This window comes from Abramis brama (genome assembly GCF_963993115.1).
Source record: "Abramis brama genome assembly, chromosome: 1".
Lineage (NCBI taxonomy): Eukaryota > Metazoa > Chordata > Actinopteri > Cypriniformes > Leuciscidae > Abramis > Abramis brama.
Window position 1 is genome coordinate 11,360,000 of NC_139963.1, and position 24,650 is coordinate 11,384,649.

The 24,650-nt window shown below is 39.1% G+C and overlaps 1 protein-coding gene across 1 annotated transcript in view; it reads left to right on the top strand.

The window, feature by feature from the left end:
* LOC311086380 (NACHT, LRR and PYD domains-containing protein 12-like) overlaps window positions 1–24,394 on the top strand; it is a 78,278-nt gene extending 53,884 nt beyond the window's left edge. Inside the window, exons 8-10 of the mRNA XM_084119246.1 lie at window positions 382–543; window positions 8,835–8,881; window positions 23,846–24,394. Coding sequence (XP_083975372.1) covers window positions 382–543; window positions 8,835–8,881; window positions 23,846–24,393 — 757 coding nt within the window. The 3' untranslated portion in view covers window position 24,394. The remainder of the gene's footprint in view (window positions 1–381; window positions 544–8,834; window positions 8,882–23,845) is intronic.
* Window positions 24,395–24,650: the final 256 nt, after the last annotated feature.

Genomic DNA, 24,650 nt, shown 5'->3' on the forward strand with positions numbered 1-24,650 from the left:
AAGGGCATTATAGGACTCTTTTAAAGTGAAAATAATTATACTGTGATATCTATCTATCTATCTATCTATCTATCTATCTATCTATCTATATATATATATATATATATATATATATATATATATATATATATATATATATAAAATTATGCCCACAAACCTGCATATTGGTTAGAACATAAAATAATTTATTGATTTGTTTTTGAAACATTTTGCAGTGTTGTATTTACAGTCCTGTATAAGGGGTGCTGCAGGACCCTCAGTATCCCCATATCCTGCATTCCTGCCGCTGTATCACAAATAATAATAATAATAAATCCTAGAAAAAATATCTAAAACATTTGTAAAAATGAAGCACAATAATATAAACACTTGTTGTTATAGATTATCTTGCTGTTTGGTGACAGAGGAAGGTTGTGCTGCTCTGGCATCAGCTCTGAGTTCAAACCCTTCACACCTGAGAGAGCTGGACCTGAGCTACAATCACCCAGGAGAATCAGGACTGAAGCTGCTTTCTGATACACTCAACCATCTGCACAAACTCAAGTATGTTGATCATGAAAATGAAGTCATCATTTACTCAACCTGGTGTTATTCTAATGCTATTAGCCCTTCTTTCTTTTCTGACCACAAAAGGAGAATTTAAAAAAATAATTACTGCTCGTGCTCATCCACACATTGGAAGAGAATCAGCATCAAACTTTTTAAAAAGAAGCAAAAGTATCAGAGAACGGTCTGATGCTACACGTGTCGTATATTTCAGTTGTTCTGGGAGTATACGATAGGGTTTGGTAAAAATCTATCAGTGTATAAATATTTTTTTAATATTATGTTTTTATTTTGTATTTAAGGTCAACATATAGCAGTACAAAAAGACAACGACAAGAAAAAAAAGGGTGATTTTACAACTGTTGAATTACATCACTTCCTCCAGTTTTATACATATTTTTTTTATAATGTCATACATATATTTCTGGGCCAGTGGGCATAAGCAATGTGGTGATCATGCAAACAATAAAAGGATCAAACATTTAAACTGTTATCCTTTACATTTGATAGATGATTAAGAAAGGGTTCCCAGGTGGCCTCAAAGCCAGCAATGTTACCTGAAAGGTTGTGTCTAAGTCTCTCTAAATGCAAAGTGGTACAGAGTTCAGACAGCCAAGAATTAAAAAGTGGTTTTGATGTATTTTTCCATAAACAGAGGATGATTTTTTTTAGCTACCACCATTCCATATTGGACGGCTTTTTGAATTTGATGGCCGAAGCCATGAAGAGAGCTAGACCAGCTTGGTCATATGAATATGCCTCAGAGTAGAATCTGATCATTTCACTCCAAAACTCATTAAGCTTCAGGCATGACCAGAAGAGATGTCCCAGGGAGCCCTCGGCAGATTCACATTTTGTTATAATTAGAGGAGATGGAGGGGTAGAATAATGAAGCCTATGTAGTACTATATATTGAAGTAGTTAGTGCTTTGAGTTAATAGAGAATATGTTTTATGACCTTGATAGAGTCTGTCCATTCCTCATCAGTTATCTGAATACCTAAATCCTTTTCCCAGGAATCTTTTAGATATAAGGTAGATATGTCAAGCTGACTGGTAAAGACATCCGTAAAATGGTAAATCAAACTAGGGGCATCAGGAGAGGCAGAAAGTAGAATATATATTTCATTCTCATCTGTGAGTAATTCAAAGTGTGAGATAGATGTGCAAACATAATTTCTTAGCTGTAGATATCTAAAACAAATGTGAAGGTGAAAGATAAAATTTCTCTTTCAGCTGAGGAAATGTGGCAAATTTACCAACAATGTATAAGTCTCTCACGGTGACCATTCCTTTACTGGACCAAACCAAAAATGTGGAGTCTGGAGTGATGGCTTAAAGGCGTATTGTAAGCAATCTGGGTCGACAGTGCAGTAGACGGTAACTTAAACCCTTTCCGGATCTGACACCATATTTTAAGAGAACTTCTAAGAATAAAGTTTGTGTTTGCCACTGTAATGGGTGGCACAGGCACCGCATAAAGCAGAGAAGAAAGAGAGTGGTTTGTAACCTGCAGGCTTTGAAAGATGAGATTTTTTCCAATGTGAAAAGGCTCTGCAGTTCATAGCCCAATAATAATGCTGGAAGTTTGGTGGGCCTAATCTGCCCAGCGACCTTGGTTTACATACATGTAGTCTAGAAATACGGTGCGCTTTGAAGCCCCAGACAATTGTTGATGTTTCCTGGAATGATTCCGGTTAAGTCACCGACCTTTATCGCCCAGCTTTCGACTACGCTCCCCTGTCTGCCATGTACAGAACCCGGTTTTTAAATGTTCTTTTCTTTTTATGTTTTATTTATTATACTTAAAATTTGTTTATTTTTTATATATATTTTTTTTTCAAAAAAGAATTTTGGAAGTGCAATTTTATTACTATATGCAGTTTTAATAAAGTTAACTTAACCTTTTGTCATTTTTCTCTTCAAAGTGTACACTTGCAGGTGTTGATTATAATTAATTTACTGTTAGGCCCATTAAATGATAATAAGGATAATCAATATTTAAAAAGTATATAATTATCTAACATCTGACTAATTAAAAAAGTAACCTCAAAACATAACATGTTAAATGGGGGATATCTATATCTAGAATATAAAAAAATAAATTGTCTGAATGTCGTCTCTCAGTTGCTGAATGTCGCGCAACAACGTTGCTACAGCCCTGTCGCGTCTTACAATTCTGCGTTGTTACAATGTTGCGAGCACGTAGACAGCGACGTTGCCATAGTAGAAATGCAGTGTGCCACAGACATGAACAGGAGAATGACATGGAAGAGAAGAGATGGTTTAATAAAGACGTTATTTTTGTTTGTTTTTTGCGCACAAAAAGTATTCTCGTCGCTTGATAAACTTAAAGGTATAGCGGAGGATCTTTCCGAATTTTAGATAAGACCCGCCCTCTCCACTTTTTGAAAAGTTTGATTGATTCACCAGAATGATTGACAATTAGGAGGACCAATAGTATAGGCATTCCACCCGGAAGTAAAAAAATCCTCCGCTATACCTTTAAGTTTGAGTCACTGTAGTCACTTGGACTATTGTAACGATGTCTTTACTAACTTTTCTGGGCCAGCAGATGAAATTGCCTAGCAGCCTATGAAGCAGTGAGAGAGCTCTCAGATTTCATCAAAAATTTCTTAATTTGTGTTCTGAAGATGAACAAAAGTCTTACGGGGTTGGAACAACTTGTGGATGAGTAATTACAGACAGAATTTTTGGGTGAACTAACCCTTTAAAACAGGGGTGTCCAATCCTGTTCCTGGAGATCTACCAACCTGCAGTCTCAATGATCTCTCAAAGGGATTGTCATGTTTAGTGCTTCTTGGAATTAAAAAGTTTAAAAACCACTAATATAGACAATTTATCAAATTTATTTAAAATAAATAAATGTAATTTTGATGGTTGAATTCGGTCTGTAGACAAAATTAACCATACAAAAACACGTTGTCTCAAAGCATCTCAGTGTAACTGCTTTTTATATTATATTATTATATTATATTATATTTAGTGCTGTCAACATTAACTCAAAATATTTAAAGCAATTAAGGCAGCATCTGTTTTTTTCTGGGCTGTCTGTGAATGTCCTTACACACGCGCATAGAAAGACGCACGCCAGTATCATGCGCATAGACAACCCGTCAGAATCGACTTCTCTTTCGCGCAGTTACACACATTTATGCCAAAATGTCAGTTTTGTCAAGTATCCTCATAAGAGCAGTCTTAAATGAGTTAAATAAAGTCTTAAATGAACATAAAGAGTGAGAGAATGAGACTCGTGTGAGATCTGCATCATGTGCAGCAGCGGCTGGTCTTAAAGTGACAGCAGCCTCTAATGCTGTCTGTCATTAATGTTAATCAAGGAACAAAGGGAACCAGTGGTGGCTCTTTAGGGGAGGCACAGCCTACCCAACATTTTGAGGTGAAAATGTCTCAGAATTTGTATTTATTGTGTGTAATTTCACCTCTTTAAGTGTAACTCCATTGAATTTTTTTTTTTGCCAATCACCATCGAGTATTTCACTTTCAGCGATTAGAAGTGTTGAGAAAAGTAACATGGTAGAGGAGGCTAGCCTCCTTTGAGATGTCAATATTAGGTTTAACTAGCACTGATGTGCCATGGAGAGTAGAAATATTTGATCACAACAGCTACAAAATTAGAGAAGACCTATAGTCTAAGCTAAGATATAGGGCCAGATTTACTAACAGCTTGCGCCAGCGCAAACCCACTTTTGGCATTAAAAAACTACTGTCAGGATGTACTAAAGACACGCAGTGAAAAATTAGCTTTGAAAGGTGTGGATACATTTATTTTTGCGGCTGACTTTATTGCATATACATTTGATGGAGTTTCCCTTTCAGATGCAAAAATTATAGGAAGGGAGTATTTAAATGATTCACACAAGGTGATTTACTAAAGTTTGCGCTCGTCCATGTACTGGTGTTCACACCATTATTTACTGCCGAAAACAACTACATCTTAACCAGATGCTAATTTGCACTGCTAATGGTAGATTGCGTTGGTTATTATGGAAATGATCTGTCTGTGTCTGTGTTCTTTAATTTGCGTGTCGTCAGTAGATCACGCACAGAACTTTCCACTTCCATCGGCACTGTTTCGAAACTGCGCTCTCACGCTAATTTGCCATTTAGTAAATTTTCCCCATAGGCTACAGCAATCAGCTTCAGTAAATGGCCAAACATGCTCTTTTACACGGACATTTAAAGGATGGAAGGGTGAATTTTTGCTTTTTGAAATTACATTTATATTGTCTTGCTGTATAAGTGTCGTTTTCTCTAAATTTTCTAAAAGTGTCCTTATCCTTTATTGTGTACATATATTGTATTTACTTCTCTGGGCTCCATTCTCAGAAAGCATGGTGAATCATTTCACTGCTATGCAGATAATACCAAAATTTATTTGCCTCTGAAACGCAACAAACATGCTGCTCTGAAATCTCTTTTTACATGCCTAGATGAAGTGAAATTGTGGTTTTCTCAATTTCTTATTTCTGAATGAATCCAAAACCGAGGTTATAGTCTTTGGCCCCCATGAAAACTTTAAGAGCAGTAACATTGACCTGGATTACCTTTCTCCTTCTACTTCATCATGCATTAAGAACTTAGGTATTTCCTGGGATCAGAACTTAAAATTTGATGAACAAATGCGGTGATTAGTTCTTGTTTTTTCCAGCTATGTCTTCTCTCTAAGATCAAATCCTCTCTTTCTGAGAAAAACTTAGAGATTGCTATCCATGCGCTCATTACATTGCGGTTGGATTATTGCAACTCTCTCTATGGCATCTCCAAATACTCTATTGCTCGTCTCCAATTAGTACAGAATGCTGCTGAAAAGCTCCTGAAAAGAAAACATAAATTTGATCATGTTTCTCCTATCTTAAAATCGCTGCACTGGCTACCTGTACATTTTGAGTTTAAAATTCTTCTCCTTGTTTATAAATCCTAAAATAATCTGGCACCAAGCTATTTGTCCGAGCTACTCTGTCCACACAATCCCACACGAAACCTGAGGTCTGGTGATAAGAGTCTTTTGTCCGTCCCCAGATCACGGTTTAAGAATAGAAGAGACAGAGCCTTTGCTATTGCTGGTCCTAGGCTGGAACAGCCTTCCGGTTTACATCAGAGCGGCTCAGTCTTTAACTGCTTTTAAATCTTCTCTTAAAACCTATTTTTTATTTTTTAGCTTTTAATTCATTGTGAGTTTTTGTCATGAATGTGTGGTTTGTCCTTGTTCTTCATCTTGTGTATTGTTCAGCACTTTGGTCAGCCTTGTTTGCTGTTTTTAAATGTGCTATATAAATAAATACAAACTTGAAACTTGAACTTGATTAATCTAGTTAATTTTTTAATCGATTGACTGTACTAATTATATATTATAAAGAATGGTACCGTTAACACAACACTATAAAATAAAATGTTTTCTCAGGGAACCTAAAATGTGCTTCATTTAGTTCTGAATTAACTACTTGTTTTCAAAATAGGGCTGTCGTGATAACCGCAATATTGTAGTGCCGCGATACTGACAAGCAAACTGCACAGGAATGCAAGCAACCGTGATATACGCGTTTCCTTTTTTCATAAGTATATATCCTTCTTGTTTTGAACTTTGTGCATGTGTATTGAATGTTAAATAAGTTAATAATGATAACAAGACTGTGTTTATCATGCTGATTTGTACAGAGGCTTTGTGGATTTGCAGTTAACAAGCCTAAACAGACAGTGAATGAGAGAGATCGATTGAACGCGTGCGATTACCTGCATCTGTCTTTGAGGTCAAGTCATATATATTTGTGAAAAGGTTGCCGTGTCTAAGGAAAGTGAAATCTTTGTTGTATAATCCTCTTAACATTTAAGGGTATTTACCATGAATGGCGGCAGCGCTGTTCAATGTATTGAATCAATGCCATTGGTCTCCCATTGGAAGCATCGGCTTCAGCGTTAACCATGCGACGCATTGCTGGTCAGCTGAGCTTTGAAAAGTGGAGCTCAAAGTTCAAATAATTAGCAACTTGTTTCATTACATCAATTTTTTAAAGGGGTGGTTTACCTTTTCACAAGATGTAAAATAAGTCTCTGATGTCCCCAGAGTGTGCATGTGAAGTTTTAGATCAAAATCTAAAACTTCAGATATTTTAGATTACACAGATATTTTTATATAGCATGTTAAAATTGTCACTTTTTGAGGGTGAGCAAAAACGCACCGTTTTTGTGTCTGTTGCTTTAAATGCAAATTAGCTACTGCTCCCGGCACAGAGGGCGGAGCTTCAAAAGCTTGCACTCATACAGACATGCACTGAATATTTCAAAAACTTTTAGCCTTTTATGTTCAAACCGAAGTCAAAAAGATGGAGAGACTCAAGAAGAAGTGACAACATGTAGACAACATTTCTGAATGGTTAGTTGATGAATTTATGTAGCTTATGTGTAATTATCTTCTAGTCATTGATTAGCATATTCTGTCTTGATAATCTATAAATCGTGTTCCGGGGGTGGGGTTTATGTAAATTCTCAGGTTCATGATGTCACTAACCCGGGAGGAATGTCATGTAGTGCCTTCCAGCCGTTTGTTGTAGTCCTTAAAAAGTGATTTAAAAAAAAGAAAATATCTCCCTTTGCTTTGAGCGTTGTAACTTTGCAGATGTTGTTTATGCTCAAACAGCAACATTACACACTAACGTCTCGGTTACGTATGTAACCCTCGTTCCCTGAGTAGGGAACGAAGACGTTACGACGTGGCGACAAATGGGGTTTCGCTTAGAAAGCCTCTCACCTTCGAGAATACAAAACAAGCCAATGGCAAGAAAATGCCATAGGTCTGCGGAATTTGCATAGCATAACTCCGCCCCACCTCGTGGGTATATAAGGAAGTACGCTGGCAACATGCAGATATGTTTCTTTGCTGAGGAGCCGAGACTGAACTCTGGCGTTCCAGCGGTACAGCGGAAGTGGCAGGGAGACGTTCCCCTACTCAGGGAACGAGGGTTACATACGTAACCGAAACGTTCCCTTTCGTGGTCACTACGAGTTACGTCGTGATGACGAATGGGGTCCCCAGTCTAATCACACCACCTCGGCTGTCTTCCAATTCCGGTTCCGCCAAACGATTCCAGTTTCGTTCTGGTTCCCATTCAATAAAAATTATTAAAACAACTAATAAAAAATAGTAGTAAGGGGAAAATACACAATCCTTTTTGTGTTTATTTCTGATACTTGTCAAATGAGTTTAACAGACTGGAAATGTCAACAGATTCAACATATTATTTAGCAATTTTTGCAAAAATAATAAATTTTTCTGAAGGAAAAAAAAAACATTTCTACATTCTCAAGGATAATTTGGGACCTCTCCTACTTATTGTATCTCCAGCAGTGGAGAATGAAGGGGTAGAATTATGCTTACATCATGTAAGACACATGATATATCCAGACAGGTGAAACATAATATTTTTAAAATCGGTTTGAATGATTCATAAAGACGTCACTTGTTTCATCACTGGATGAATCAGCGCTCTAGCAGTTAAATAAACAGAACTGCATGCGTCTTGCGGAAGAACATTGTAGCCGGAGCTACTTCTCTATGTTTATGTCTATGGGTAAGAGACATCACGCAGGTACAACTGGGATACTCCGCAGCAGTGCCGAACCGACCAGTGTAAAGTAGCCCGAGTCTACACGGCTATTGCAGGCTTACCGTAGTGATTCAGGATAAGACAAAAACATGGTTTGAAAAAAGGCATTCATGATGTATGCTCATTATATACATTTTTTTAAAATTCTAATGCGAATTTTCATTATTTGAAGCGACTTTCAAAAGGTGATTTACTCTGTTTTGGTTGCTACCGTAGACAGTCAGTGGTCAGTGTTTATTCTCGAACTATAAACTTTTATCTCAGTACTTCTGTGATCATTTGAATATTTGTAACAGAAATATCGACACTGTGTTGTTGAAAAGACTGTGAAAGTAAAGCTGTTTACTGCTCTATCTGGGTCAGCGACAGCGCAAAAAGATTTGAATGTTCTGGTGTGAAGTTTTTGTCATTTAGGAATAAGATCACGTGGGTGTTTGAATCGAGATTGTTTAAAGATTAATAGTGCAGCTCTACTGTCTTTATACTCTCTCTCTCTCTGTTTTGTTTCTGTGTTTGGGAGTGAGGCTTGAGACCATAGAATATTGCATTAACTGTTAATATAAAATCAATGGTCTATGCAATGTCCTAATATAATGAAACATACTGTGTGTGTGTGTGTGTGTGTTTCTGTTTGTTTGTTTTCTAGTGTGGATCACGGAGGAGAGATCAGGATGTCAGCAGGACCACGCAGATGTAAGTCCACAAACACACAGTTTTAGTTTTTGGTGTTTTGTTATATTGGCTTGCAGAAAGCCAAATGAAATGCTATTTTACTTATTATTAGTGGTGCTTGCGAAGCTAGCACACACATACACACACTCACACTCTCACTCACACATACACACACAGTCACACACACAGACGCAGGGCCTTAGGAACCTTCTCGCTCACACACAGAGTCAGTCACACACACACATACACTCACACACAGTGCCGGCCCGAGCCTTTTGGGGGCCCTAAGCAGTATTTGATTTGGAGGCCCCCTCCCACCACGCGGAGTCACCTGTTTGACGATTATTGACACAAATGTCATGCTATGTTACATTATAAATTAATACAATGAGGTTATGTATTAATACAAAATAAATACTTAATAAAAAATAGATACTTAAATAAAAAGTTGTAACTTTTTCTTTACTCTTTTACTAACTCTTTGAAACTTCTTAAAACAAACTGTCACAAAACATATTAAATAAATTATTTGAAAAATATCCTCCAACGTCTTGCAACACTTTGCAGTTTGAATGATGTCTTGTATGAACATGACGTAGTATGTTTTTATGTTTCCACTGTTCGATCGTGCCCGCGCCTCACAACATATTCCAGCATTGCAATCTTGACATCGCAGCCTGTTCATTATAGCCGTAATAAAATATAATAATAAAATAGTCAACCTAACATATAAAAATTACACTGCTCTGTTTAAATAGTCAGTAATACAATTTGTACCATTCAGCGTAAGCACAGCTCCACTATGATGTTTCCAAGCACATTTTTGTGCAAGTGAAGAGGATGATTTTTTTCCCGTCGATATTGGGACGTGAGTGAAGTACAAAGCCTATAATAAAGAATAGTTTACCATCCAAATACATCCCGAATGTTGAAACATTTTGCATCTATTGAGAGAGATACGTGAGCCCAACGGTGCTTACTTTCACTTTCGCTTTTAAATTATTTTGTTTTGACTTGTTTATAGTTATTTTTTTATTCTTGTTCTGTTCAGAGTGTTTAATGTTCTGATGGGGTTTAAAGTGTTTCTGTATGTGTGTGTGTTGTGTTTGTCATCATTGTGTTGAAGAGTCGAGCCTGAGCTTCAGTTCAGGAGAGAAACACTGATGATATTCTTAGGGTTGCAAAATTCTGGGAATTTTCAAAGATGGAAACTTTCCATGGGAATTAATGGGAATTTAAGGGAATTAACAGGAATTTATGGGAATAAACGGGAATAAACTGGGAATTTTCAAAGTTGAAGGTTGGCTCTTCATAGGGAACTTAAATATAGTTGAGGAAAGTATATTTTAGCATAATCTTGACTAAAACAAACAGATGCCATTCAAATACACTTGAATATCCATGCCATTCCTCAATCACATGCACATAGCACACTGCTTACTGCATGGCTATTGAGACCACACCCCCTACTGGCACTGTGCATGCCTCCATCACATGTACAGAAACCCAAAGCATAAGACTATTGAAGGCACACATTTGAGCATGTGGACTAAACAAAGTGAAGTAAGTTTTGATGATATTATGGGGAAATATATTTATTAAATGTTTAAATTGCAAATATCACATACAAATGTATTCATCTAGTAGATAGCAAGCTGATAAGTTAGATGCTAAATAAGCTAGCATAACTTTATTTACCACATAAGGCAGATGCTAGCTACTAGAGATGCACCGATTACAATTTTCTTGGCTGATTCCGATTTTTCATTGAGTTTGACCTGCCGATACCGATTTTAACCGATTCCGATTTAATTTTTTCTAACCACTTTACAGCACCACAAATATTTATTTTCTATCTTGTCTTTAATAGAACATTTTGCATAGAACATAGAAATTTTTTTTGAACAGATAATCGCTATAAAATGTAACTATATAAATTACTCCTGGTGTGGGAAATTAAAAGTAAATTAAACTAAAAGAAAGCTTATACTGTAGTGTATACTCTGACTAGTTTACTCATTTTTTTTTATTTTTTATAAAACACCATGTAGTACTTTTACCCAAACTGAATAATAAAAACAAGTTTAAATGGGTACATTTTTTCAAAATTTCCAAAATTCCCCAGCTTAACTTCCCATGGAAATTTACCGGAAACTTTCTGGAAATTTATCGGAATTTTTCCGCCCCTTTGCAACCCTAGATATTCTGCATGATGCTTTATTTCACAGGCACTAAATTATACTTGCATTCATTCATGCATGTGTGTGTTTTATTTTACAGTGAATGTGTTTGTTATTAATAATTCAGGAAATTCCTGTAAAATAAGTGTTTTTCTGTAAAACTTTTAATGAAAACTTGTGCACTTTAGAAAAGTTTTATTCACTTTATGGATATTTTACTGTAATTTCACGTTTTTTGTCAGTCATTGACAGTTTTTGAAAGATTATTTGTTTACAGTGCATGTATGAATCAGAACATCATAGAGACGAGTGGATTTGGCTCTTTTGATGTGGACAGACATCCAGTCTATTAGTTTATTCTAATAGTATATATTCTATAATAATATATACTATTTATATATACTATAATATAATATACAGTTGGGAGAACAAGTATTTGATTTGACTGCCGATTTTGCAGGTTTTCCCACTTACAAAGCATGTGGAAGTCTGTAATTTTTATCATAGGTACTCTTCAACTGTGAGTGACGAAATCTAAAACAAAAATCCAGAAAATCACATTGTATGATTTTTAAGTAATTAATTTGCATTTTATTGCAAGACATAAGTATTTGATACATCAGAAAATCAGAACTTAATATTTTGTACAGAAACCTTTGTTTGCAATTACAGAGATCATACGTTTCCTGTAGTTCTTGACCAGGTTTGCACACACTGCAGCAGGGATTTTGGCCCACTCCTCCATACAGACCTTCTCAAGATCCTTCAGGTTTTGGGGCTGTCGCTGGGCAATACAGACTTTCAGCTCCCTCCAAAGATTTTCTATTGGGTTCAGGTCTGGAGACTGGCTAGGCCACACCAGGACCTTGAGATGCTTCTTACGGTGCCACTCCTTAGTTGCCCTGGCTGTGTGTTTTGGGTCGTTGTCATGCTGGAAGACCCAGCCATGACCCATCTTCAATGCTCTTACTGAGGGAAGGAGGTTGTTGGCCAAGATCACGCGATACATGGCCCCATCCATCCTCCCCTCAATACGGTGCAGTCGTCCTGTCCCCTTTGCAGAAAAGCATCCCCAAAGAATGATGTTTCCACCTCCATGCTTCACGGTTGGGATGGTGTTCTTGGGGTTGTACTCATCCTTCTTCTTCCTTCAAACATGGCGAGTGGAGTTTAGACCAAAAAGCTCTATTTTTGTCTCATCAGACCACATGACCTTCTCCCATTCCTCCTCTGGATCATCCAGATGGTCATTGGCAAACTTCAGACGAGCCTGGACATGCGCTGGCTTGAGCAGGGGGACCTTGCATCCGCTGCAGGATTTTAATCCATGACGGCGTAGTGTGTTACTAATGGTTTTCTTTGAGACTGTGGTGCCAGCTCTCTTCAGGTCATTGACCAGGTCCTGCCGTGTAGTTCTGGGCTGATCCCTCACCTTCCTCATGATCATTGATGCCCCACGAGGTGAGATCTTGCATGGTGCCCCAGACCCGAGGGAGATTGACCATCATCTTGAACTTCTTCCATTTTCTAATAATTGCGCCAACAGTTGTTGCCTTCTCACCAAGCTGCTTGCCTATTGTCCTGTAGCCCATCCTATCCTTGTGCAGGTCTACAATTTTATCCCTGATGTCCTTACAAAGCTCTCTGGTCTTGGCCATTGTGGAGAGATTGGAGTCTGTTTGATTGAGTGTGTGGACAGGTCTTTTATACAGGTAACGAATTCAAACATATGCAGTTAATACAGGTAATGAGTGGAGAACAGGAGGGCTTCTTAAAAAAAACTAACAGGTCTGTGAGAGCTGGAATTCTTACTGGTTGGTAGGTGATCAAATACTTATGTCTTGCAATATTATCATGCAATAAAATGCAAATTATTTTTTTTTAAACCATACAATGTGATTTTCTGGATTTTTGTTTTAGATTCCATCACTCAAAGTTGAGTAACTATGATAAAAATTACAGACCTCTACATGCTTTGTAAGTAGGAAAACCTGCAAAATTGGCAGTGTATCAAATACTTGTTTCTCCCCACTATATCTATAATATAATTCTACCAGTTTATTAGTTTAACCCTGCTAACTGTCTAGCCACATCCTAGCAACCATTTAGAGCTCCTTAGCAACCATATAACATCACGAATAAGCCCTATTTCAGCACCAGAACATAATGCAGACTTAATGCTTAGACTTGAAGAAGATGTCTGTGGCATGCCGCCTGCGGTCCTCCCTGTTGTTATCTCTTGCACTTGCTATGTTTTTATATATGTCTCATTTAGTTTTATATTGTAACGCTATATTGGTCTATGACCGTTTATTACTTTTAAACATTCGTAGTACGGTCACTGCTTTGCCTAACGTAAGGTGCGATGTTTGTGGACCGCGCTTCGGCCTTCCACCTTGTCCATCTCTCCCCCCTGCATACCTGTGCCGGTTCCAAGTGGATCTACCTCGCCGGAGACGCCGGAGAAGGCGCGGCAAGCGCGGTGGTATCGCTGTACGACTCAGATCAGCCCTGCTACGGACTTATGATCCGCAACACGCTTCTCTTCGATGGGGATCTGATTCTGCTCACCAATTCACAGCTGGCCAGCGTTCCCTGTATGGCCCTTATCGATGGCTGCGCCCTATTCTCCCCATATTCCTCTCTGCACCTGCTCGGATTTTCAATCATCCTCGCAGTGGTGGAGCGAATCTTTACAACCTTCGTCCGCTGTGCCGAGAAACACAGCCAGCGACTGTTTCATTGCGGTTGAAGTTCGCTCTCATTAATGCCCGGTCTATGGTAAACAAAACTTTAATTTTACCTCTCTTTTTTCAAGACTTTTTTTACCTCTCAAGCGCTGGATTTTCTGTGTGTCACTGAGACTTGGACAAAGCCTGGCGACTTATTTCAGTTTTCGGAAATGGTGCCTCGCGGCTGTCACTTTTTAAACTCCCCGCGTTTGTCTGGCCGCGGTGGGGGTCTTGTCACTGTTTTTAAAGACACTCTCCACTGTCGACGTCTACCTACTGGCTCATACCACAATTTTGAAGTGCAACTCTTACAACTAGTCTTAGTTAACCCCATTACTATAGCTCTAATATATCGTCCTCCTAAGCAAAACGGGGACTTTTTAAGTGAATTTGCTGCACTAATGGGTGATTAAGTCACCAGGCATGACAAAATATTACTGCTGGGTGATTTCAACATTCATGTTTGCTGTGCTTCCAAACCATATTTATTTCTAAATCTGATTGAGTCTTTTGACTTTACTCAGTGGGTTTCTGGTCCAACACATATCCATGGCCACACCTTTGATCTGATTTTAACCCATGGTTTCTCTATTTCGACCATAGAAATCAGCAGCGCATCTTTCTCTGACCACAGGCCTGTACTCTTTACTGTCCCTCTCACTGGACGTATACTCAGAAATCCATCGCTGGCACGTTTAACTCGCTGTCTTACTCAACGTTCTAGTGAAGAATTTTCTGCAGCCTACCATGATGTACGTAACTGTTTGGAGTCTGACGACAATGCATTACCTGGACGCTGATGCACACCTTAATCTTTTTAATTCCACCTGCGCAGATATTATGAATTCTATTGTGCCCTTGAAGTACAAAAATCACAAGCCTGCACCAGTGCCCTGGCACACTGACACTACACGTACCCTTAGACGGGTATGTAGACAGGCAGAGCGCCAATGGAAAAAGGACCGTTTGCTGATCTTACAAGGTGTTTCAGAAAGCTGCAAAATGCAAATATTTTTCTGAACTCATAACAAAAAATTGTCATTAACCTCAAGTTCTCTTTTCTACTATTAACTCTGTTTTAAATCCTTCTGTGCATTCTATTTTTGAGCCCTCTACTGCTCTCTGTGATAACTTTGGGAAGTTTTTTCTTATCCTACACACACACTCGCACACTTCCTGCTCAGCTACTGTTCGGACGCTCTTGCTTACTGCTCCGCGCTTTGCTCTATCGCTTTTAGATTTTATCTCCTATTTTTTAAAATTTTATTTCCTTTATTTTATTTCCTTTTATCACCTAATTTTAACTTCAGCAAATCAGCACAGTGCTCAGACGACAAAGTTTGGATTACTACAAAAACTGAGAATTCTTTTACCCGACCAGCTTACATTCCGGGAAAGGAAAACACAACTGCCTCAAGGATAAGAGAAAATGCCTCTTCTGGAATCTACTTGCTGCACCAACTGCCACAGACTTTTACAAAGGATTGCAGTTCTTGAAACAAAGTTACTTACGGGACAACCAAACCAGACGGAGCACACAACAGAGCTTCGTCATGGACACCCTCAGCATACAGCCGGTGAGTCCCATGAAACTAGTGCTCCTCGACAGGTAGAGAAACAAGCCGATCGACTTACAAATCGATGGCACAAACAGGGAGCGAGACCCAAAGGCACTCGAGACATCAGATTGTCATGAGCATCACATATTGCCGCAGTAGCATCCTCTACCCCAGATACAGCTCTGACAAGGATTGCAAACACTGGTCTCCTACCACCGCCTATACATCTTGAGAACAGATTTGAAGTGCTAATGAATGTAAATGAGGAATCCCCAAACGTGATGAATGTGATCGAACACAGACTGAATGGGCCAGTGGCTAACACTGATGCTAACTGGCGCTCAAGGTCGAGCAGACAGCGGCACTCAGCGACACAGAGCACAGCCGAGCCCAGGACTCTGATAGTGGGGGACTCCATAATCAGAAACATTAGCAGCAGAGATACAACTACGTGCTGCCTTCCACAAGCAACAACATCTGATGTAAAAAGGGAACTTCAGAACATTCTGATGAAACATAAGACTGCAAATCGACTCATCATTCATGTGGGGAAGAATGATATTCATAAAGAGCAGTCAGAACTCCTTAAGAAGGATTTCAATGAACTTTTTGAAACACTTAAAAGACTGAAAGTTCAAACATTCATCAGTGGACCTCTCCCAGCAAGAGGAACAAACAGGTTTTCACGGTTGCTTGGGCTTAATACGTGGCTGCAAAAAACCTGCAATATAAAAGAAGTTAACTTCATTGACAATTTCAATCTTTTCTGGAGTCAGAGACAACTGTTTCATCGGGATGGCCATCACCCAAACAAACTTGGTTCAAGAGTGTTAAAGGACAATATCTACTTCTCCCTCAATCATCCTTCTGCAGTGTGTGCCAATCCACTCAATCTGAACGGCACACACACACCTGGACACAGTATGAATGACGACGGGACACTTCAGCAGCAAAATGGACATGATAACACCACTCCGCCACAACAACCTCTGCTCACGGACTCAATATCAGCTGAGCCCTGCCCACAGAGCTCACCACAGACAGACTGTGACATATCAGAATTGCTTGAAGATTCAGCACCCAAGGACGACTTCCTGGAAAACAGCCAGGGAAGCCAGGACAGCATATCACAACCTCCGATAACACCGGAGCAACAGCCACTTTCACCAGACACTCTCTCCCTCTCTCCAGCAACTCCACTCCTGTGCTTCTCACAGAAAATGGAAGAACTGGTGTATGCTGGAACCAGACTATCCCACTCTTTTGCTGCAAGCCCTCAGATACCAACCAAAAAAAGACAAGCACCTCAACCACCCGCTTCGAAGCCTGCAGCAAAGCCTGCGGGCCCAGCTCTCCCTACCCCTCCTGTGAGAGCTCTTCGGCCTCTGCCACAACGCCAGGGCCCACACCCTCCTCCATCTGCTCGAGGTGAACCAAAAACAACTGATACCAGCTCTCAGTGTTATGTGTCGGGTCCCCGTTTTGATAACCGTAACTTTCTCAAATGTTTACAGAACAAACGGGAACCCAGTGTGCCTGTATCTTCCTCTTTTGCTGTTCTATTACAAGATAGAAAGTCTAAGGCCTTCAATAGCCGTACAGCAAACCTAACTAATCTGGTGCCTATTACACGTCAAACTAATATTGCTGTGGGGAAAAGTAAGTCTGTTAAGTTAGCACTTTTAAACATTCGCTCACTTAAAAATAAATCACTTCTAGTCAACGACTTAATAACCACAAACAATCTGGATTTTATGCTTTTAAATGAAACCTGGCTAGAAGACAGCTGCAGTGCAACAATCCTCAATGAAGCAGCCCCCCCGAACTTTACTTTTATGAGTGTCTGCAGAGCTGTCAAGAGAGGTGGGGGTTTAGCTGCTCTTTTTAAAGATATCTATCAATGTAAGCAAATATCATTTGGGAATTACTTGTCTTTCGAATATCTGGGTATTGTGTTAAAAGGTGCTCCACGCATTTTACTTATCATTATTTACAGGCCTCCAAAATACTCTCCAGCCTTTGCTGAGGACTTTACAGAACTGTTATTAACAATTACATCAGAGTTTGACTGTTTTGCCATTGCTGGAGATTTAAACATCCATATAGATAATGCAGAAACCAATATGGCAAAAGAAATCAATACTGTTTTAAAAACTTTTGATCTGACTCAGCATGTACATGGACCCACACACAATCGTGGACACACTCTAGATTTACTCATCAGTAAGGGTCTAAACATTTCATCGATTGTTATTAAGGATGTAGCACTGTCTGATCATTTCTGTATTTTCTTTGATATATTGATCTCTCCTGCCACTGAAGCTAGATCTGTGTCTGTCAAGAAGAGATGCTTAAATGAGAACACTTGTGTACTGTTTATGAAGGCTATATCCTTAACACCAAGCATATCTGCAGACTCTGTTGATTTTCTCCTTAATTCTTTTAACTCAAAAGTTAAAAGTGTAATTGATGATATTGCTCATGTGAAAGTCAGGAAGAAGAGTGGCAGACAAAAAGCACCTTGGAGAAACTCAACAGCAGTGCAAAATATGAAAAGACAATGCAGAAAAGCAGAGCGCATGTGGCGGGAGACAAAACTTGTAGTCCATTATAACATCTACAAAGACAGCCTTCATGCTTTTAATATGGAACTAGGCAAAGCTAGACAGACTTTCTTCTCAAATATTATAAACAGTAATTTAAACAACACACGCACTCTTTTTGCTACTGTAGAGAGACTGACAAACCCCCCAAAACAGATTCCCAGTGAAATGCTCTCAGACAACAAGTGCAGTGAGTTTGCCTCTTTCTTCTCTGAGAAAATCAATAATATCAGAAAGGTGATCAGCACATCCTTGAGTTGCCCTGGGGTCAGACAGATCATCAAACCACCTGAGAAAGTTGTTACTATGTCTGACTTCAAAGAAATTGATGGCAAAATTTTGGAAGAAACTGTACAGCACCTTAAAACATCAACCTGTGCTCTTGACACACTTCCCACATCATTTTTCAAAAGTGTGTTAAACAGTTTAGAAGCAGATCTTCTAGAAGTGGTAAATGCCTCACTTCTCTCTGGGAGTTTTCCAAACTCCCTGAAAACTGCAGTTGTCAAGCCCCTCCTGAAAAAGAACAATCTGGATAAGACCATATTAAGCAACTATAGGCCGATCTCAAATCTTCCTTTCATAGGCAAGATCATTGAAAAAGTTGTCTTCACCCAGCTGAACAAATTCTTATGCTTGAATGGATACTTTGACAATTTTCAATCTGGTTTCCGACCGCACCACAGCACAGAGACTGCGCTCATAAAGATAATAAACGATATTCGCTTAAATACTGATTCAGGCAAATTATCAGTGCTGGTACTAATCGACCTCAGTGCTGCATTTGACACTGTCGATCATAACATACTTCTTGACAGGCTGGAAAACTGGGTGGGGCTTTCTGGGATAGTCCTAAAATGGTTCAGGTCATACTTAGATGGGAGAGGTTATTATGTGAGTATAGGAGATCATAAGTCTGAGTGGACATCCATGACATGCGGAGTCCCTCAAGGCTCAATTCTTGCGCCACTCCTGTTCAACCTGTATATGCTCCCAATGAGCCAAATAATGAGAAAGAAACAAATTGCTTACCACAGCTATGCAGACGACACACAGCTCTACTTAGCCCTATCGCCTAACGATTACAGCCCCATTGACTCCCTGTGCCAATGCATTGACGAAGTCAACAGTTGGATGTGTCAAAACTTTCTTCAGTTAAACAAAGACAAAACTGAAGTCATTGCATTTGGAAACAAAGATGAAGTTCTCAAGGTGAACGCATACCTTCACTCTAGGGGTCTAACAACTAAACATCAAGTCAGGAATATTGGTGTGACACTAGAGTCAGACCTTAGTTTCAGTAGTCATGTCAAAGCAATAACTAAATCAGCATACTATCATCTGAAAAATATTGCAAGAATTAGATACTTTGTTTCCAGACAAGACTTAGAGAAACTTGTGCATGCTTTCATCACCAGCAGGGTGGATTATTGTAATGGACTCCTCACTGGCCTTCCCAAAAAGACCATAAGACAGTTGCAGCTCATACAGAACGCTGCCGCCAGGATTCTGAGCAGAACCAGAAAATATGAACATATCACACCAGTCCTCAGGTCTTTACTCTGGCTCCCAGTTAAATTTAGGATTGATTTTAAAGTATTATTACTGGTATATAAATCATTCAATGGCCTAGGACCTCAATACACTGCAGATATGCTCACTGAATATAAACCCAACAGATCACTCAGATCACTAGGATCATATCAGCTAGAAATACCAAGGGTTCACTCTAAGCATGGCGAGTCCGCTTTTAGCTATTATGCCAGCCGCAGCTGGAACCAGCTTCCAGAGGAGATCAGATGTGCTCCTACAGTAGTCACTTTCAAATCCAGACTCAAAACACATCTGTTTAGCTATGCATTTAATGAATGAGCACTGTGCCAATGTTCGTCCGACTGTTTGTACTGTACTGTATTTTATTTTTATTTTTCTAAACTGTTTTAATTATTCTTATTTCTTTTTATTATTCTAATTTCTTCTATGTAAAGCACTTTGAATTGCCACTGTGTATGAAATGTGCTATATAAATAAACTTGCCTTGCCTTGCCTTGCCTTGCCTTGCCTTCTGATAAGATCACAACTTTAAGATCTCAGTTGTCTAACTCTGTATATACTATTCATGATGTTCCATTATGTTCTTCCATCTGGTCTGAGTTTGAGCCGATTGATCTGGACTCATGTAATGAAATTGTTGGTCACTTAAAACCTACTGTATCTGTCCTCAGGATATTATTCCACCTTTTTTCCTGAGACAAATTATGGACACAGTTGGTCCTGGCCTGTCTACTGGTTCCTTCCCTAACAGTCTTAAAGTTGCTGTGGTGACGCCATATCTTTAAAAAACTCATTTGGATCCTTCCTCTCTCTCTAACTTCCGTCCTATTTCTAATTTACCTTTTATTTCGAAGATCCTTGAGAGAGTTGCACTGACTCAATTACAATCATACATGTAAATTCTCTCCACGAAACGTTTCAATCTGTTTTTAAAGCTTTACACAGTACTGAATCTGAATCTTTAAGAGTTTCAAGCAATATTTTCACAGAAACTGATTCTGGGAAATCAATGGCTTTAGTTTTATTAGATTTGAGTGCTGCATTTGATTTAGTCGACTATGAGGTCCTGTTGAGACGTCTGGAGATATCTGTGGGCTTTCGAGGCGTAGTCTTACAGTGGTTCCGTTCTTATCTGACCAACAAATGTTTTAGTGTTTGTATTGGTCATCAGTCATCCTCTAGTGCAGGGGTTTTCAAAGTGGGGGCCGCCAGGGGGCGCCAGGGGGGCCGCAGCAAGTTGAAAAAAAAAAGTTAAAAAAAGTTAAAAAATAAATATTTGCTAATATGAGTATTGTTATGAAAAAACATTATAATAATTTGTTGCATAGCCTATCTGATATCTGATTGATCGGCTAGTGACAAGAATTGGCCGATTTTCAAGTGATTTTCAGTCTGACATATGCCGATTCAAATGCACTCGGGCGCCGCATGAATAACATCGCGCAACATCAACATCACACATGCACACAGAACGCACATGTAGGAAACCTTGTGAATTATGGACGTTTCAGATCGCGAGCGGCGCGTGAGCAGCCGAATTTTTTTCGCCGTGCATGTTCAGTGAGTGCATTCACACCGCGAGCTGGAGCAGCGCGTGAGCATCAAGCAGGAGCGTCGCATGAGCAGCAGTGAAACGGAGGGTTTCGACGCCGAGTCTATTTTTGTAGCGCTGCTCACGCTCAGTTAAAGTGAAAGCACACTTTTGATGGACAAAATAAATATGATTTCACTCAAAAAAAATTCACATAATTTACATGTATAGTGTGTTTTAACAAGGAGTAGGCTATGTCAGAAAAGAAAATGAAGACAAAATTTTTTATAGAGAATGTATCCATTTAAACTTGTTTTTATTAACCAGTTTGGGTAAAAGTGGTGTTTTATTATAATTATATGTATATGTATATATATACCCAGCCAGCAGAGCCATGTGGGGCCCAAATGGGTTTGACCTGGGCTATCTAACTGGGACCCAGCCAGTTTTGCACCCAGTTTCCATGTAGGCCCCACATGGATTTGCCCAGATGAAATGAACACTGCTTAGTGTGCACACTAAAGGCTGTTTAATGTAACACTTAATCAGTGTTGGAGGTAATGAGATAATTAAGTGATTGAATAATGATTTTGTATTAGTGAAGAACACCTGCTGTTAACAAGCATAATCACTGAAGGAAAGAGAAACACAAGAACTACTTCCAGCCACAACCTTGGATGAAATCAACTGAAGATAAAATACATTAAATCTCTCAAGATCTGATTAAACAACTCCACAAACAGCATTACCAGCTTCACTTATTAGTAACCAGACTGACTTTATTTCTGTCAGACATCTACAGAAGTTTGTATTAAGAATTAAGAAGAGGCTTAGATGTTGATTACTTATTTAAAAGTAATAGTTTGATTTGATGTTACCATTGTGGCGATCAGTGTGTGCTTTAGTCAGGCTCTTGACTTTTTAACATTAGTTTTTCTCTGGCAGCTGTGTCTGTTTGTTATGGCGAGAACAGCAAGAGAAAATATAATCAGATGCTGTAAGCTGATTGATGATAAGAATATAATCATCATATATTGGCTTAACTCATTGATATTATGTGGGAGGTTTATACGGGTAGTATGTTATTAATTCTGTTTTATTATTTATTTTAATTCTACAGCAAGAGAATGATAGAATTTGATCAGAACATCAAACAATTTTTATCACACCATTTACATATTTTGGGCTCCTGTGAGTTTTACTCACACACAGACATCAAGAATCAGCATATGAATCTCAACAATGGTGACATGCTTCAATGGTGCAATGCATTCTGAGTGCATCATACGAAACTTATCCATGGCTCCCAGAATGCATTGCACCATTGAAGCATGTCACCATTGTTGAGATTCATATGCTGATTCTTGATGTCTGTGTGCGAGTAAAACTCACAGGAGCCCAAAATATGTAAATGGTGTGTTAAAAATTGTTTGATGTTCTGATTAAATTCTATTATTCTCTTGCTGTAGAATCACAACAATAAAACAGAACTAATAACATACTACCCGTATAAACCTCCAACATAATATCAATGAGTTAAGCCAATATATGATGATTATATTCTTATCATCAATCAGCTTACAGCATCTGATTATATTTTCTCTTGCTGTTCTCGCCATAACAAACAGACACAACTGCCAGAGAAAAACTAATGTTAAAAAGTCAAGAGCCTGACTAAAGCACACACTGATCGCCACAATGGTAACATCAAATCAAACTATTACTTTTAAATAAGTAATCAACATCTAAGCCTCTTCTTAATTCTTAATACGAACTTCTGTAGATGTCTGACAGAAATAAAGTCAGTCTGGTTAGTAATAAGTGAAGCTGGTAATGCTGTTTGTGGAGTTGTTTAATCCGATCTTGAGAGATGTAATGTATTTTATCTTCAGTTGATTTCATCCAAGGCAGTGGCTGGAAGTAGTTCTTGTGTTTCTCTTTCCTTCAGTGATTATGCTTGTTAACAGCAGGTGTTCATCAATAATGCACAATCATTATTCAATCACTTAATTATCTCATTACCTCCAACACTGATTAAGTGTTACATTAAACAGCCTTTAGTGTGCACACTAAGCAGTGTTCATTTCATCTGGGCAAATCCATGTGGGGCCTACATGGAAACTGGGTGCAAAACTGGCTGGGTCCCAGTTAGATAACCCAGGTCAAACCCATTTGGGCCCCACATGGCTGTGCTGGCTGGGTATATATATATATATATATATATATATATAATACATATTTGTGTGTGCTGTAAAGTGGTTAGAAAAAATGAAATCAGAATCGGCTTAAATCTGTATCGGCAGGTCAAACTCAATGAAAAATCGTAATCTGCCTTGAAAATTGTAATCGGTGCATCTCATCTTTCTGATTGGCTGGTATCAAACACCATCACATAATCTGATGTTCACCTAGATGTTTTATTTATTTATTTCTGCATGTGCCGTGCCGTAGTATTGTCGATGGGTTCAATACGGGGGGCCTTGGCCAGAACCTAGTGGTATTTGGGGGGCCTTGACATGGAAAAGTTTGGGAACCCCTGCTCTAGTGTACCTCTAAACTGTGGAGTCCCACAGGGATCAATCCTCAGGCCGGTATTGTTTACCCTGTATATGCTACCTCTCTGGCTTCCATTTTTAATAAATACGGAGTATCCTTTCATCTATATGCTGATGATAGTTCTAACTATCTATCTATCTATCTATCTATCTATCATTTCCTTCAAAACTTTCTGGCCAGTCTTTCATATGTCAACAACATCAAAGTTTGTCTTGAACTTTTTGATCTAGTTGTAAATGTTGCTGTTGTAATGTGTGTTCTTGTGTTCAGATGCCGTTGATCTCACACTGGATCCAAACACAGCAAACTCTCATCTCGTTCTGTCTGAGGAGAACAGAAAGGTGACGCGTGTGTTAGAGAGTCAGTCGTATCCTGATCATCCAGAGAGATTTGAAGAGCGTCCTCAGGTTCTGTGTGGAGAGAGTCTGACTGGACGCTGTTACTGGGAGGCTGAATGGAGTGGAGCTTATCCTGGAATATCAGTGTCATATAAAGGAATCCAGAGAAAAGGATGGAGTGACTGTGGGTTTGGAGATAATCAGAAGTCCTGGAGTCTTGAATGCTCTGATCACAGATTCACTGTCCGTCACAATAATAACTCCACTGCTGTTTCTGCTGGTTCAGGATCCTGTAAGAGAGTAGGAGTGTGTGTGGACGTGTCGGCCGGCACTCTGTCCTTCTACAGTGTCTCTGACACACACACACTCACACACTTACACACATTCACACACACATTCACCGAACCCCTCTATGCTGGATTTAGACTTTTTAATAACTCTTCAGTGTCTCTGTGTCACATTAAACACACACACAACTGACTAACACACACTGACTGAAACACACAACACACACTGGCACACAAACACAGACTTACACCGTGTCCTAACTACACGCGACGCGATAAAATTCCAGCGACAGGCAGTGTGTCTGTCCACACTAGACGCGACGCGACTGTGAGACGCCACAACGTCAATCAAAAATCACAACCAATCAGAACAGCGTGTGGGCGGAGTCTCGCGGCAAGTGCACAACACTAGAGAGTAAACTTGACGGCACTCGCAAGAAAATGGATAAG